The 16,681-nt window shown below is 43.3% G+C and overlaps 1 protein-coding gene across 4 annotated transcripts in view; it reads left to right on the top strand.

Moving 5' to 3' along the window:
• The window catches only part of LOC139561857 (protein Dok-7-like), a 48,917-nt gene that overhangs the window by 7,860 nt on the left and 24,376 nt on the right, over positions 1-16,681 (top strand). The window contains exons 5-11 of one of the 4 annotated variants that reach the window (XM_071379180.1): positions 4,578-4,697; positions 8,578-8,682; positions 9,037-9,866; positions 12,756-12,804; positions 13,083-13,739; positions 14,659-14,741; positions 15,608-15,677. In XM_071379180.1, the coding sequence (XP_071235281.1) occupies positions 4,578-4,697; positions 8,578-8,682; positions 9,037-9,866; positions 12,756-12,804; positions 13,083-13,739; positions 14,659-14,741; positions 15,608-15,677 (1,914 nt within the window). Of the gene's footprint in view, positions 1-4,577; positions 4,698-8,577; positions 8,683-9,036; positions 9,867-12,755; positions 12,805-13,082; positions 13,740-14,658; positions 14,757-15,607; positions 15,678-16,681 lie in introns of all 4 variants that reach the window. The other 3 variants (XM_071379179.1, XM_071379183.1, XM_071379182.1) reach the window with 3 other exon arrangements.

The following is a 16,681-nucleotide window of genomic DNA, read 5'->3' as shown; positions in this document are numbered from 1 at the left end:
TCCTGTCTCGGAGCTCTACGGACAATTCCTTCACTGCAGAACTTATTTACACGCCTGTCTAAAATCCTGTCCCCGCAGCGAATGGCGGCGCCCTGGTTTGGTCCTATGGTTCTGACTTTATTAGGTAGAAGTAGAGAGGTCCATTACGTTAGGATGGGGGTGGGGATGGTGTGATGTGTGCTTAGCTTTCTTGAAACCTTTTCATGATGTCATTATTAAAGGAAGTTAGTAATCTCACCTGTTGTTTGTTGTTGTTGTAGCCGGAGCCTTGAGTTGTCCTCAAAGCACCACTCATTCATTCAACGCACCACTCAATGACATATGACTTTTCACTCAAGTACGGAAATAAATCGATGCGGTAGTAGACATTGCATCTGTTGAACCCATTCATACTGTAAATGATACTCAAGTGAGATTATTAACTAGCCTTTTGAATTGGCCGTTTTATTCAGAACCGGATGATAGACGACAACAGATTACTGCAGACAGGAGATGTTGTAACCAGTGGAGGCTCTTCATTGGAGGAAAGGGAGGACCATCCTCCTCAGTGAATTTCATAAACATTTAAATAGTGAAACATTCAAAAAGTTATCCTTTTTAGATAAAACTATACTAAATATATTCACGTCACCAAATAATTGATTATAACACACTGTTTTCAATGGAGGTCTACAGTAGGCTCAACAGCACTCTGTAGGGTAGCCCTGTGGTTTAGCCGGAGGACAGCTAGTTTCCATCGTCTTCTGGGTACATTGACTTCAATACAAAACCTAGGAGGCTCCCACCCCCTTCCAGCTAGCTAGTTGAGCTTACTCAAACACCCTGCTCAAACAGAGAGGGATGCTATGTTACCTAGCTGACTACGGCTATCCAACTCTAGAACTCTTCCAAGTCAAGGTAAGCTTTTGGCTTTATTAATTTATTGACACCGGGGCTCGCCGGTGTAACTGCTAAACTGCTTGCTAACTGTACACTGTACTGCATGATTGTAGAGGATTTACTAAGCCGTTAGTTATAGTAGCTATGTTATTGACTTGACGTTAGCTAATATGGTGACAACTATCTAAGCTGTGTGTCCACAAGCAAATGGAAAAGGTGTGAGGAGGAGAGCGTGTAGATCACAGGAGGTTGGTGGCACCTTAATTGGGTAGGACGGGCTCGTAGTAATGGCTGGAGCGTTATCAGCGGGAATGTTATGAAATAAATCAAACACATTGTTTCTAGGTGTTTGATGCAATTCCATTCCAGACATTCCAGACATTATTATGAAGCGTCTTCCCCTCACCAGCCTCCTGTGTCACGTATCCCCCCCCGGTACTGATGCTCATTCTGTTCACCAGTTCCGGAGGTCTACGTCACCGGCTTTCTAGGCTTCACTGAACGGGATTTATCATCAACCCCGGACTGTCTTGTCTGTTTATACACACCTGGTTCCCATTTCCCCTGATTAGTATGTTATATATGTTCCCTCTGTTCCCTCTGTCTTTGTCGGTTATTGTTCCCATGTCCGTCGGTGGTGTGAGTACCTATGTGTTGGTGCAGCTGTTATGCTGCGTGCTATGTATATATATTGTGTATTACGGGTATCGTCCCGTGGCGTTCAACGAGGTTTACCCTTGCTCTTTTGTTTGGGTACAGCCCAGTGTTTTGTATATGTGTTTGTTATGGGTGTATGAAAAACTCCTATTGTGTATTCCTGCGCCTGTCTCCAAAATCCTTTATACACTGTGGCGTAGATGCAAGAAGGAATTATACAACGATCTGGCTGGCTGCTATGAAAGTGAAATGTGTTTGTGTGTGATCAGGGACGTATTAATTCCTCCGATTCTTTTGAAAAACATTTCTTAAACGTAATCAAACGGAACAAAACGGAGATAAACATAACTGAAGTTGTTCAATAGAAACTCTCGTTTGCAACTGCTGGACTGATTACACCCTAGATCACCTAAATGCAGGCAAGATTGTGCAAGGCAGTATTGAATGTGTAAGTGTCTGTCACCTTCAAAATTCTCTCGATCTGTGCACCTACAGTATGTTGTAAACTTTAATTCATAGGATAGGTTGTAGCAACTTCATGATGGGTATAGGAACAATTTGAGTATCATGTAGTAGCCTAAGCCTATCATTGTTACATTGAGCTGGGTGAATGGAATATGACTGACAGTCATCCAATATGCTGTAATAGAAATAAGGCGATGCTCATTAAAAACATTATCATCCTCCCTCATCTTAAACGGCACCGACCGCCACTAGTTGTAACATATGTCTTGAGTCCCCCTCAGTGTAAACATCTGAGTGGTTTTAGCTGCTAACCTCTGACCCCTTCTTAGGGTCGGTGGCATCTAAAACATGCGACAGGGGGTAGCTCTGTGGTGGGTGGTCTCACGACCAGGTGACAGAAAGACCCCCTTGGTGACACCCCCTGGTGTGTCTTGGGCTTGGGAATGGCAAGAGGGCACGAGAGTTCCTGACCCATTAACCCTCACACCCTTGTACCCTTTACCACCTTTACACTTTGAATTTTACATTTTGAGTGACCGGAGCTGTATACCAGCTCCGGTGAGGCTCTATTTAGCCTAGGTTATTTAGCATGCAGATGTAGGGTCTGAATTTGATCACAGCAGGAAATGCACATTTGTAATGTATTTAAGGTTTGAAAAGGCTTCTAAAGACTTGATTTGCCCTAACTAAAAATATATCAAGACCTACAAAAAATGGCTATTAATTATAATCCACATACTACACTGAACAAAAATATAAACACAACATGTAAAGGGTTGGTTCCATGTTTCATGACCTGAAATAAAAGATCCCAGAAATATTCCATTCACACAAAAAGCTTATTTCTCTCAAATTTTGTGGACAAAATCCCTGTTAGTGAGCATTTCTCCTTTGCCAAGATAATCCATCCACCTGACAGGTAAACCATATCAAGAAGCTGATTAAACAGCATGGTCATTACACAAGTGTACCTTGTGCCGGGTACAATAAAAGGCTACTCTAAAATGTGCAGTTTTAAAGACGCAGGGAGTCAGGAAGCAGGTGCAGTCGGTGAGTTTAATACGAACAAACAAAGTGAATACACGAACTAGAGGAGTGTCTGAACATGAACACAGAAACAATACTGCCTGATGGGGGATAATAACGGAGTGCTAGATAAAGGGGGAGTAATCCGGGAAGTGATGAGGCGCAGGTGTGCCTAATGATGAGGCGCAGGTGTGCGTAATGATGGTTGCCAGGTGTGCAAAATGATGGGTTGGCAGGACCGGTGGTTAGTAGACCGTTGACGTCGAGCGCCAGAGGGGGGAAGCGGGAGTAGACGTGACACAATGCCACAGATGTCACAAGTTTTGAGGGAGTGCAATTAGCATAATGACTGCAGGAATGTCCACCAGAGCTGTTGGCAGATAATTGAATGTTCATTTATCTACCATAAGTCGCCTCCAACATTGTTTTAGAGAATTTGGCAGTACGTCCAACCGGCCTCCCAACCACAAACCACGTCTATGGTGTTGTGTGGCCGAGCCGTTTGCTGATGTCAACGTTCTGAACAGAGTGCCCCATGGTGGTGGTGGGGTTATGGTATGGGCAGGCATAAGCTACGGACAGCTAACACTATTTAATTTAAGCGATGGCAATTTGAATGCATAGAGATACCGTGACGAGATCCTGAAGTCCATTGTCTTGCCATTCATCCAGCGCCATGACCTCATATTTCAGCATGATAACGTACAGCCCCATGTCGCAAGGCTCTGTACACAATTCCTGGAAGCTGAAAATGTTCTTCCATGGCCTGCATACTTACCAGACATGCCACCCATTGAGCATGTTTGGGATGCTCTGGATCGACGATGACGACAGCATGTTCCAGTTCCTGCCAAAATCCAGCAACTTCGCATAGCCTTTGAAGAGTAGTGTGACAACATTCCACAGGCCTCAATCAACAGCCTGATCAACTCTATGCGAAAGAGATGTGTCGCGCTGCATGAGGCAAATGGTGGTTTCACCAGATACTGACTGGTTTTCTGATCACCGGCCTTACCTTGTTTTTTAAAGTATCTGTGACCAACAGATGCTTATCTGTATTCCCAGTCATGTGAAATCCATAGATTAGGGCCTAATGAATTTATTTAAATTGACTGATTTCCCTATATGAACTGTAACTCAGTAAAATCTTTGAAATTGTTGCATGAATATTTTCCTGCTGTAGCAAACTGGCTCAAATTAAGATCATACATCTGTATTCTGGAATGTAGTGGGTTAACATAATTTAACCTCAGCATTTTTTTTTATATCTAAAGAAGTTCAATGCTGCTCTTATTTCAGTATCTGGCTAAGTTGAAATGGATCTCAATTACCAGACGGATGACAATCCATGGTGATGTCCATTCAGTCTGCAAACAAAATGAGTGGGTGCTAGCTATTAGTGTGCTTGTGTGCCAACTGGCCAGTACAAAGATGTATCTCTGTACACTACTTCCATCCAGTTATAATTGACCCAGAGGGGTGTGGTAAAACATTCTGTCTAAAGAGTGAAATGTGACATTAAGCCGGCGGACTATGTGTGTTTCCTACAGGGGCTGGCGTCTTCTTCCTATCGTCCATGGAGGGAGAGCAGATCAGCTTTCTGTTCGACTGCATCGTCAGGGGCATCTCCCCCACCAGAGGCCCTTTTGGACTGAGGCCAATCCTGCCTGGTCAGTACCAAAGGTGTTTACTGCTTCGTAGGTATGAAAGTTGTCACGGCTAGCTATACGGCTTGCCCAAACAAGTACATACAGACCAGGGTGGTGAATTTATAGTACAGGACATATGGGAGTTAGGAGTATTTTTTATCAAATTTCTGGGCAATTTAAATGGAGAATATGGATGAAATGTAGCCTTAATGTGGTCATTCTAAGTTATGTAGAGGTATATTATCCATTGCCCTTTCGCCTTCTGACTTGGCAAACACTTAAATCGAACATTTGCAGTCTTAATTAAAACAAGTGTTCTTCAAGAGATACTTTGTGTGGGATTTATCCTCACTATAATAGTGGCCCACCATGTACTTTCTGGAATGCAGCCACTTCCAGAGGTTGTTACTCTGAGTCCCATGGATTCCATCCAATGTACTTTGATCCAACAGCATTATGACTGACAGCTGTTATATACATCATTGGAGTAGCTGGGTACAGACTATAATATTAGTGAATATAATCTGATATCCACTGGACTAACTGTACCGCAAGCAGCGTATACAACGGGGCCACATTATACATATGTAATATGATAACCACTGTACTAACTGTAATTATAGCAGCAAATTCAATCCAGTCACCTCTGTATAGTCTGTCGCATCGTGAGAGAGGTACAGTAGGGGTTAGAGTGGGCGCTGCAGCTGTGGCTTGTCACACTGGGTGTTCCTGGTTTCACACATCCTCTCGCCCAATCAGGCATTGAGCTCATCTCCTATTATTGTAGTCTGTAGTAGAATAAATAGCAGGGGACGATGTCAGAGGGAGAGCGGGAGGTCAAAGTCACAGTTCACACAAGCAGAGCGCACCAAACCCTTCTAATCACTCTGGGCATGTGTGTAACCTCATCCCCAGGATTCCTGTGTGTCACTGCACCCCCCCCCCACCCAACCCCACCACCAAAAGCACTCACTCTGTGCCTCTCTCTCTCTCTTTGTCTCTTTCACATTTTCCCCTTGCTTTGCCCCCCCCAATTTCTCTTTCTCTCTCTGTTTCTAATATCCCTACTCTCCTGTAAACACCACTGTCCCTTCTCATGCAAAGGGAACAGGGTTGTTGACAAGAAGCTGAAGCAGATGTCAGCTGTTACATCTAGTTGATTGCAGTCCTTTCGGTAACTGATAGATATGCCGGTATCACATAAATGGCAATCCATTTGAAATTCTCAAGGTAGTCTTGTGCCATTTGTATGTCATTTTGCACTCTACTTGCACAATCAAAATGACAATGACCCTTGGAAATTACCCTTGACAAAATATTGGTTGACCAGGAAATCAATGTAACTTAGCAATAACAGCTGACCTTGGGTTGGGACTAAGGTAACTTACATTAGATCCTCGGCGCGGCGCTAATGATCCGTAGCCACACCATCTCCATTACGCGTACCACAGGGGCCACGTGGCAAGCAGTGCTATTAATAAACACATGTAGTGTTGCACAAACAGCAAGGTGTACCCCTGTGTGAACCCTGTTCTCTATTACCTCGCTAAAGGCCTGGCGTTATCACCCTCACAGATAGAGGGCGTCGTGACAGCACAACGATAACGATTGCCCGATAGCACTCAGTACTGGGTCATGTTCAGTAGGGCACACCGTAGCAAAAGGTTTTGCATAGGAACACAAAAATCTGTATTCTTATTGGATACGTTCAGGTATTACCTTTCGGTTTGACTTCGTTTAAGGTCCGTTTTCTTCCTACTGAACAGGACCCTGTACTTGCGTCTACTGATACTGCCTGCCCTATTAGATGTGTGCTAGAGAAAATGTAAATTGTGTATAAACTGGGACGAAGGGATATTTTTGCTGGATATGAATACATGTTTATTCGGCAGTCCCCCCCCCCCCCCCCCCAAACACACACACACAAAAAGTCCAAACAAGCTAATTGAAGTAATATCTGGGAATTCTTGGCCAAGGAAACATTTCTGGTCAGTCTCAGTGAATTTAAAACAGTTAGGAAGGGAGACTTTGAAAACTGGATTGAGTGAAGTAGCAGCAAATATGTTAATTGAGCAACTAATGAGCACGGAGAACCTCAACTTTGAAAAAAATCACCTTACATGTTTTCAGTTTAATCACCTTGTATATATTTTCAGTCTAATACGGCTGTTTACTTACTTTTGTAGCTCTTCCTCAGAAGCATGCTGTTTTAACTGTCCTCTCGACCGAAAGGACTTGATAAATGTGATTGGTTGACGATGACATTGGCCTACGTCTCACCTTATGCTGCGCAGAATATCAGATCTCAACAACGATTGGAGAAGTGTTTAACATCTCCGGTACCACATCCTTATGATATATATCTTGTCAAAAGTGCAACTTGACTGCAAATGGAGATCTGTATATAATGACGAGATGCTCATGTCTCTGCCCCAACAATGGGAGTTGTCCCAAAGGCTGGAAGGCAGGTGAAAAACTTAGGTCCAAAATAAGCCCATAGAAACACATTGTTGCCAGCAGCATACCACCCTGCATACCACTGCTGGCTTGCTTCTGAAGCTAAGCAGGGTTGGTCCTGGTCAGTCCCTGGATGGGAGACCAGATGCTGCTGGAAGTGGTGTTGGAGGGCCAGTAGGAGGCACTCTAAACAAAGATCCCAATGCCCCAGGGCAGTGATTGGGGACACTGCTCTGTGTAGGGTGCTGTCTTTCGGATGGGACGTTAAACGGGTGTCCTGACTCTCTGAGGTCATTAAAGATCCCCTTATCATAAGAGTAGGGGTGTTAACCCCGGTGTCCTGGCTAAATTCCCAATCTGGCCCTCAACCATCACAGTCACCTAATAATCCCCAGTTTACAATTGGCTCATTCATCCCCCTCCTCTCCCCTGTAACTATTCCCCAGGTCGTTGCTGCAAATGAGAACGTGTTCTCAGTCAATTTACCTGGTAAAATAACGGATAAATTAAAAATAAAATAAATTGTGCTTATTTTGGACAGATTTTGGGTAGTGAAACCTCTCGCTTTGCCTCTTCCTCTCTGTTACAAAAGAGACATGTTAGAATGCCTGACTGAAATATGGAACAAATACAAAAAAAATGTAATGGTGTTAGAACTTTTATGATAAAATGCGGTACATGATTGTTTGGTTGTGGGACACGGGACGAAGTGCTAAAATGCGGGACTCTACCGCACATTCCGGGACATGTAATCACCCTAATCACAGCGGCCCCTCAAGGATTCATTGGCACACTGGTGATTTATGTTCACATCTGTCCCAGTGTCACCTCATGCACCTAATGCAGCAGGCATAAAACAAACGCCCGAGCAGCGCTTCTTTCTTTCTAGTCCTGTCAGGGGATGTTCTCTTCTGCACTGTTGAACCAATCCAGTAAATGTGGAGGAGGAGTTAAGACGGAGTGTTGCCTTGTTAACGTCCAAAAGCGGAAGTCACGTCACAGGCTCTCTTTCCATTTCCCCTGAAAACCGGATGCATCCAGTTAATAATGACCCCGCAGAGGGAGCCTCAATACGAAACACTGCGTCACTCTATTGATCCCATGTCACTGTGACATCAGAAAGGCACCCAAGGTTAACCTCTCCTCACAGATAATGATGTATACTATTATCAGTAGGCCTCCTACCGAGATTTACAACTATTAATCAACAGACATAAACAGAATTTTGTCCTTTCCATTGAATTGTCTCACAGGGGCCTGTCTAAACGGATATATTCTTTTAGGATACTGTAGTAAATGACCAAAGAGCAGTAGAATATTGTTTATTGGAATTACTATATCATTGCTATGGTGTGCTATTGATACTATGTATTGTTGTTGACTGTTGACTGCTAGTAAACTAAAGGTAAAGTAAAATGTATACTGTTGTGTTTCACGCCGACAGACCCCAACGCTGCCGCCAACCAGGCCTACTCTGAGGAGAGGGTAAACCATGAGGCCCAGGAGCTGGAGAAACGCCTTAGCATGCTGTCTCACCAGAGCAGCACAGGTGCATTACCTTTCAGTCTATTCCAACCATTAGAATGAGCCTGTACTTCAAGCAAAATCATCACAGTCATTGCGCTGTACTGAAAGTGCTCTATCTTGAAAACTTGACTGCTGACATGCACCCTTTTTTGGGGGATTGTATTAACAATGGGCTAATGAACATAATACTACAATATAGTTTATGAGTGAAGTATTGTGAGTATTATGACTGTGACTACCAGTTAGACAAGTGAGGAGACCTATTTTGGATAATCTCATGTTATGCTTTATTGATGTGCTTGTGTAGATAAGGTGTATAAGTAATAGTTTTGTTTATATAGAATAAATCATTTGTTTTCTTATGTGGTTTTGGAAGCCTCCTCCACGTATGGTCTGTCTGTGGCGGGAGACGACCGCAGCATATCAGGCTCCTCTGACACCTCCGACACCAGCCAATCAGACTCCAGCATCGGCAGCCGGCTGGCCATTTGGACTGAGCCCGTCACAACAAGCTCCGCCCCCACAGACACCATCATTGGCCATTCTGGGCCCAAGGTGGCCTTACAGGCCGAGGATAAACTGTCCGTCATCCAGGTGTGTGGAGCTCATGCAGTAGCCAAGCCCCCTCGGTCCCGGCAGCTGCAGGAGATTGGTCGACAGAGCTCATCCGACAGCGGCATCGCCACAGGAAGCCACTCCTCCTACTCTGGGAGTTTCTCCTCCTATGCAGGTAGCCTGGACATTGGTTCTGGGGGAGATGACTTTGGCTCCCTGCTCAGCCTGCCCACTCACCTAGACCTGGCCCCCTGTACCTGCCCCCCAGCCCCAGGAAAGGAGTACCAGGTACCCACGTCACTGAGATACCTCTATGACACCCCCCGGAATCTACTGCAGGGGGGAACAGGAGGGGCCAGGGTGCACCAGACCTCCACAACATCTAAGGACCATGCGGGTAGTTCACCCCAATCACCCCCATCATGTAAGTCAGTACAGAGGGAAAAAGAGGGTCCTCTCGGGGATCGCTCGGACACTGTTGCCAGGCGCTCGACGGCTGATCTCTTACAGGGCCACTCAGAGGAGAGTAAGAGCAGGGTGGCGCCCTCTAGTGACAGTCAACACCCAGACTCCTATCAGATATGCAGCAGTTCCCAAGCCACTGCCTCCAAAACCCTCCTAATCATCTGCGCCACCTGTGGAGGATTCAAGGTACAGACAGCTGGGGTTATTGTATTTCCTTAATTCCTTCCAAGCTAGCACATAACATTCTGAGAACCATGTTTCTTAGAGCTTGGTGAGAGGTTGGTTGTCCTATTGTTATTTTGCATACAAACTTCCCACAAATGTACAGTACTTTAGCATAATGATGTCTTCAGGTTTCCTCATGGTTCTATTTAAAGTAATGTTCTCAGAACATTAAGAAAACTTTCCAATAGAACATTTGTAACATTCAAAAAATGATTATTATTATAAAAACATATACATTCCGTTCTCAGCGTCAACAAAACTCTCTCTATCCTCTGTCTTGTTAAGTGTGTTCAGCTGTGTTGACTGCACCCACTAATTGGCCACACCTGATCTTAATGAGTGCTTGTTTTCTTTGAAATGTGGTCAGTTTGAATAGACTAAAATGAACAGCTTTGTATGAGTAATAACCATGGCATGCTAGCTCCATCCTGGTGGGGCAGTGGATTAATGCCATAGATAGAGAACAGAAGATCATAGGTTAGAGTCTCACTGACCCCCATACCACAATAAAAATAAATGTGTTTGAATGAATAAACACATTTATTTCCATATGTTCTGTGCTTGCAGTTCAAAACAGTTAAGCTAGCAGTCTTATTAACATTTTTTTCTCATAACGTTATTTAATTACATTCAAATAACTTATAATTTATATTCCCAGAACGTTAATAAAACCTCTCAGGAAAACTTTCAGGGAATCATAGTAAAACATTCTCAGAATCTCCCTGCAACCACAAAATTAACGGTCCCAGAAAAGGCGACATTTTCACTTCCGTTCTCAGAACAATAAAATAACTTTCCGTTTTACTGGTCAGAAATCGTACAGCTTAGTTCCCAGAACCAACGAGAAACCAAAAATGTACGTTCCCACAACTTCCAAGGAACCAAATGTGCTAGCTTGGTTGTGTGTCCTCTCTCCTGACTTTCTTCTCAAAACTTATTGGAGTGGAGGAACTTTTGATCCTCTCCTCCAATGCGTTTTGCGAAGGAGGCGAGGAGAGTAGACACGATGAATTAAGGAAATCCAATTGAGATGCTGCCCTGGTTACTTTTATTAATCTATGGTTGAAAAGTGTACCCTTTGTTTATTTTCATCCAATTGACTGTATTCCACTGGTTCATCTCACTTTTATCATCATCAAATTGATACAGTTTGGGCCAAAGTGTTACATTTCTTCAGTATTGCTTTGTTTGTCTCATGAGTACCAACTACCAAAGTACAAAAATACTGTCAGCAGCTTTCGATTAGACTTCATTATTCAGATTCACAAACAAAGCAGTCTTTGACAGAAAAATGTATGGCAATTGCTTCCATTTTGGTTTGTATCTGAATTTTTGCATTAAAAAACATAGCTCCCTCCCACTCTCATATACTGTAGCATGTCCGTCCAACTCCAACTCAGTGCTTTCTGCAGCTCTGCTCCTCTTGTATAACAAGTCTTTATAACAGCTTGTATGACTGCGAGTAAGGCTTAGTCATCTTGGTATCACCTGTTGCCGGCTATAGCTGTCAATATGGCCTTTACTGAGAAATCTCACAGCAATTGGTGTTGGAACATTAACATTCTTGCTGCCTGTCTGTCTGGCAAGGTGTGCACTCTACTAGCCATTTGAGGTTCTAGCTGTCCTTTCACTCAAAATGGTCTGTGCGTAGATGTTGTTCTTATAGTCTCTCAAACACTCCCATCTCTGTAAGAAGTGTCTTCATAAGAGCCTCTGTGTCACCATAGTTATTGCTCTTCTAATTGGGCCTCCATTTTGGGATTGTTCTATCAGTCTGGGTTGACTTGGGCTTTTCAAACGGATACTCTTCTCTCTCTTTGAGGTCATCCAAGTGCAAGAAATTGATTTTAACTTCTTCTCGTTACAAACTTTTTCTTCCACTGTCTTTGCTTGTTATGGAAACAAAAAAGGATAGCCCTTTCGTTTGATCTTTGAAGATGAATCTCGTTTACAAGTGATTTACAACGTAAAGCCTCATACTCATATACTTTGAAAGAGGACATATTCGTACAGAGTATGACATGTGATTAGATCCCAATTTATTCATAAAAAATTCTCTGTGGAATAAAATAACTGATTATAGTCATTGATCCTTTTTTTGTCATCCAAAATATACCTCTTTTATTAAGCATTGCTTTTGATTATATTAAAAAGACATCCAAATCAATGAATAAAATGTCAGACCATCAGAATTTCAAACATAGAACAAAGTGCTTTTCTTTGGTCAAAGCGGGTCTGTTTTACTCTCTGATGAAACAACTTCAATTGATGTTTATGTTTTTTACTACCCCGTATATGAGTGACTTTCTATTGATCGTTTAAACCTAGAGCCCCATCTGCTGGTGGTGCATTTAGATATTAATCATCCAAAATTGGTTGGAGAGACATTTATCAAGGTTAATTTCTGATGATCTTTGTAGAAAACAAAAATAACATTTCTGTTGTTTCCTCTGACTTGTCTTAAGTCTAGCCTTCAGTCTCTTTGAAAGATATTTCCCGAGGGTGATGTAAAGCTCCAGCCTTACAGTGCCACAATTCCTCTGTTAGTTGCCTAGCACCAGTCCTATGGAATAAAGCATTGTGTGGGTGGACATCTATCAACACAGTTGTAATTCTCAACCTCAGTTATCAGCTAGGAAAACAAAGACCCTTAAGGGCCCAAGGGTTCCAATAACTCAATGTAACTCTATGTGAACAAGCCATAGCAGCTCTCATGTTTTTACCAATAGACAATGCCCTAGCAGTATTCATTGAAAGACTCTGGCACAAAAATATTGTGAAAGGAACTGTACCTGCTGACACTGTTTCATCTAGTTATTGAAGATGTTCTCTTTCCTCATCTTCTCACAGGGGACTCCAGTCTCCTACACTGGGGGCTCAGCAATGCCAGCCGTACCAGGTAAGTCAGCTGCACTAGGTGTGTGTGTGCGCACCCGATGCCATGATTTCCCTTCAATATCCCTGTCCAAGCATGAATAGATTTTTCAGACCTGTGTTTACTTTGCAGCGTGTTTAGACAAGTAGTTTGTTCTTAGGAATGAATCCGATGAATTATTAAACCGATGTGCAGATTTCCTAACCTGTATAACTAGAAAGGAGATGCGTTAAGCTCCAAGGACATAACCTATGGACTGAGGATTGGCATTTGCCTCAGAACCTCCCATTTTGAAAATCCAGCAGGTGAAAGTATTGATAAGTGCCCGTGCAGACCCAACAGCAGCTCCTCAGAATATATCAAGGTTGACGCACTGAGGAAAACTACAGAGACCACGTCCTCACCTGCCTCAGTGACCAATCACAGCTCTGAGAAGCTAAAGATGAGGAATGAGGGATCAGCACCTCTACAGAAGAAAGGCAAGGGGAAATTAGCTGACCTCTTAGCAGACCTATTAGGCTACGGCGGCACATCCGGAGAGCCAGGTACAAAGACAAACGAACTGAATCTTTATGAGTCAATGGCTTCTGCTTTGGGACGTGAGCTTAGATCCCAACAACCTGTTATCAACTGTGATCTGAACTCAGCAAGACCAGGGGACAAGGGGACTATCATTTACGAAAACTGCTTCAAGTGCAAGAAAGGGGAGGAATGCCATCCGCCTCCTTGGGGGACACCAGCATTTCCCCGGAACAGCTTTGTCCTTCAGGTTGGTCAAATGCACCACAGTGGTGTATGTTTTGGACAGCCACTACCCTCTGAGTCCTTGAAGAACAGTGTGGACTGTGAAAAGACATCTAACGAAGAGCAGCCTATTGAAGTGCAACTGCTGGGCCCTACACTCCAAGATGGAGACCTTCCATGTGTGGAGGTGAAAGATCATTCAGTATCGGTTGAAGGTAAGAGAACGCCAACTTCTGATTTATTCTTCTTCTCTCTTCATGGAATGAACTTCATGCTAACAAACGAAGTCAGCCTCTTTCCTGGCTTCCTCCCTCCTTCCTTCCTTCTCATCCGCGCCCCTCAAACTGTTTCTTTAATGTTTTCCTCCCTGTTCTTTTCTTTGACTTTAATTTAAAAAATATCCTTTCTTCTTCGTTTCCTCTGTATTTTTGGGGGGGACTATTTCTCCTCCCTCTGCAAGCTGGTGATGCCTCTATGTTCTCTTCATGCTGTATTCATTTTGTGATTGAGCTGCTTTGAAGGTTGGGATAGATGCAGAGAAGCTCAACCAGCTGCTGCAGTATGAAACAAAATGTGACTAGATACAATGGCATTTTACATGACTGTGACGGTACACAAGAAAATTACAAACTGAAATGACAATTGTCATATTTGTCCAGCATGACCCCAGATTGTATAGCATCGCTCTGACAGTTATTTAGACTATGTGGTTTTGTGGATGTTTCCATTTGTACTGGAAATGACATCAGGGCCACTGTGTTGGCTGCTGTGCTCGTAACAAAGCCATCCCCATGAGTAATACAGCACTTATCCCAACCACACTAGGGAGCTCTAGACAACGTCAACAATGTAATGCTATATCCTGTCCTCTGACATGTTGCGGTCTTGTACGACGATGATTAATCTGTCCCTTGCAATTGTCTTCCAAGTCGTTTCCCATCCTTGGATCAAACAGGTTATGTGTGTTTGGGGACCGAGAGACGCCACTTCGACTGCATTAGTTCACAGCATGTAGTAGACGAAAAGGAGAACATGATATAGGGATCTTATCCTCACAGGCTTTACTGCAGTGTAATAGCAGTCCGTTGTATTGTTGCACATCTCAATCGCACTTTATTTTCCTCTTTCCACCAGACAAGAAGCAGAAGAGTAAGGAGGAGAGGCACAAAGTCGAGTATGAGATCATGGAGAGCCGGGCGTTGGAGAAGAGTTCAGAGGTGGAGCATCAGGAAGTGGGATTACTCAATCCTCTTAAGATCATCACACTCACTTGTTTCAATTGTTTTCTTGCTATGGTCCAAACGTATAATTAAATACCTGCGAGGCCAATGTCTATGAAAGAAAGAGGAATACTTTAGAGGGTGTACACTGCAGTATGGAAGTCCTTTATAACAGCTACACGCAAGATATGACAGGGCTGTCTATACTGCTTTTATAATTGTCCCATACATTTAGTATATGCCATTTCCTTGTGAGACTGGCATTTAACATGAGTGGAACAAACATTGGCAAATGTCAATAATGTTAATTTAATGTCAGCAATGCTCAGACTATAATGCTATAATGCTCTTAAGTAAGTGAGTAAGTAAGTTGTGAGGACTGTTGAAGTCAGTGTAACATAGTGTTGTGGTACTGTAGGGCAGAACAGACAGAACACATTGTGTGAGAGTGTTACCTCAGTCACATCCCACTTTTCAGTCAGACAGAGAGCAATGAGGCTGCCCCTTTCCACCATGTTTTCACACCAGAGACTAGCAAAACCACTGGAACACTTGACTCAGTTGGAAAGGCATGAATAAGCTTCAATAAGAACAAGAGATGCTTCAGGCTACATGCTTTTTTCAATTTAAGTAGACTGTGAGGTTTCAGTACACTCAAATGAGTCAAGTCTAAATCTAACTCGAGTGCCCCCAGTGAACTGATAAATAGAGATTAGCATTTGTCTGCGGTTTAATTTTGATTTACTCAACTTGGACTGAAATCTTTGTAATTAATTCCAGCCTCAGGCTTGACCTTAGTTTGATGTAGCCTAAGCTACCACTTAGAAATCAGCATCTTATTTACTGTGTACTGTGTCTTTCAGCCAGAAGAGAAAAGCAAGTACGAGCTGATGGGCAGTTGTGGACAACAACGGTTCATTCATGAGACTGAAGGTGAGTGCATTTTATGTTCCAGTGTAGAGGACTGTGCTGGACTGATTTCTTCATCCCACTCCTGTCCTCTCTCGCAGGTTTTTATACTGGACCTGCCCACTCCGCAAAAATATCCTAAGCAATAGGTTAAATTACCAGCGATTCTCACGTTGCCCATTATATTAGGCTATCTGTATTACTGGGCTATATCAGCCAATATGCTAGACGTAGTTTGAAGAGAGCTGAGTTGGAGAGAGAGCCGACACTTTCTCTTGAGCTACTTTTTACATATATCCTTTTTTGTAGCGGGGCGATATTCAGACGGAGACAAATATGGGTGATCAATATTTATTTCCAGGCAATGTAGTAAACTGTAGCCTAATCATATTTAGGAAGTACATTTCCTTGGAAAGATACCTGTCCAGTGCCTACTCTATTTAATTTAAGAGTCTATTGACGCACCCGTGTGCACCTGTCAATCTAAGTAACATAATAAAATATTCCCCATCAAAATCTGTCAGTTTAAGATAGAGATATCAGTTTTTTTGCATTGGGCTGCGTCTCAATCCACCGCATCTGCCTATGTCCTTCCGCATCTGCGGTGGGAGGTGGCCGAGCTACAGCTGTCAGACCGGTCTCCTCAAGATAACGTCTGTAGCGTCCAAACGGTTTGGCCTAGTCTCTATGGAAAGGGGAGACGAACATGATGGCGTTCTCCGCTTTGCTGCTCTATGACCCCCACAAGTGTCACAGGACTCATCTGGGGTCGGTAACGCTGATGAGCCAACTTCTGTCTGTAGGATCTGAAACGTTTGAGCTACAAACTAATATGACTTCACTATGGGGAGACTCTCACGAACACGATGATGTTCTCCGAACGGTATCCTTTCAGTTGAGTGTACTAGCACTTCGCCTGTCTACCGGAAGTTGATGCTGTTGCTATGCAACCTCTTGCTAGCTTGTTAGCATAACAAATTACTAGCTAGACATTTTACTATTTCTGGTGTGTTCTTGAATTCAATTTG

This window comes from Salvelinus alpinus, chromosome 31, assembly GCF_045679555.1.
Source record: "Salvelinus alpinus chromosome 31, SLU_Salpinus.1, whole genome shotgun sequence".
Taxonomy (NCBI): domain Eukaryota; kingdom Metazoa; phylum Chordata; class Actinopteri; order Salmoniformes; family Salmonidae; genus Salvelinus; species Salvelinus alpinus.
The sequence above is the reverse complement of the archived record's forward strand: the minus strand, read 5'-3'. Positions and strand labels throughout refer to the sequence as shown.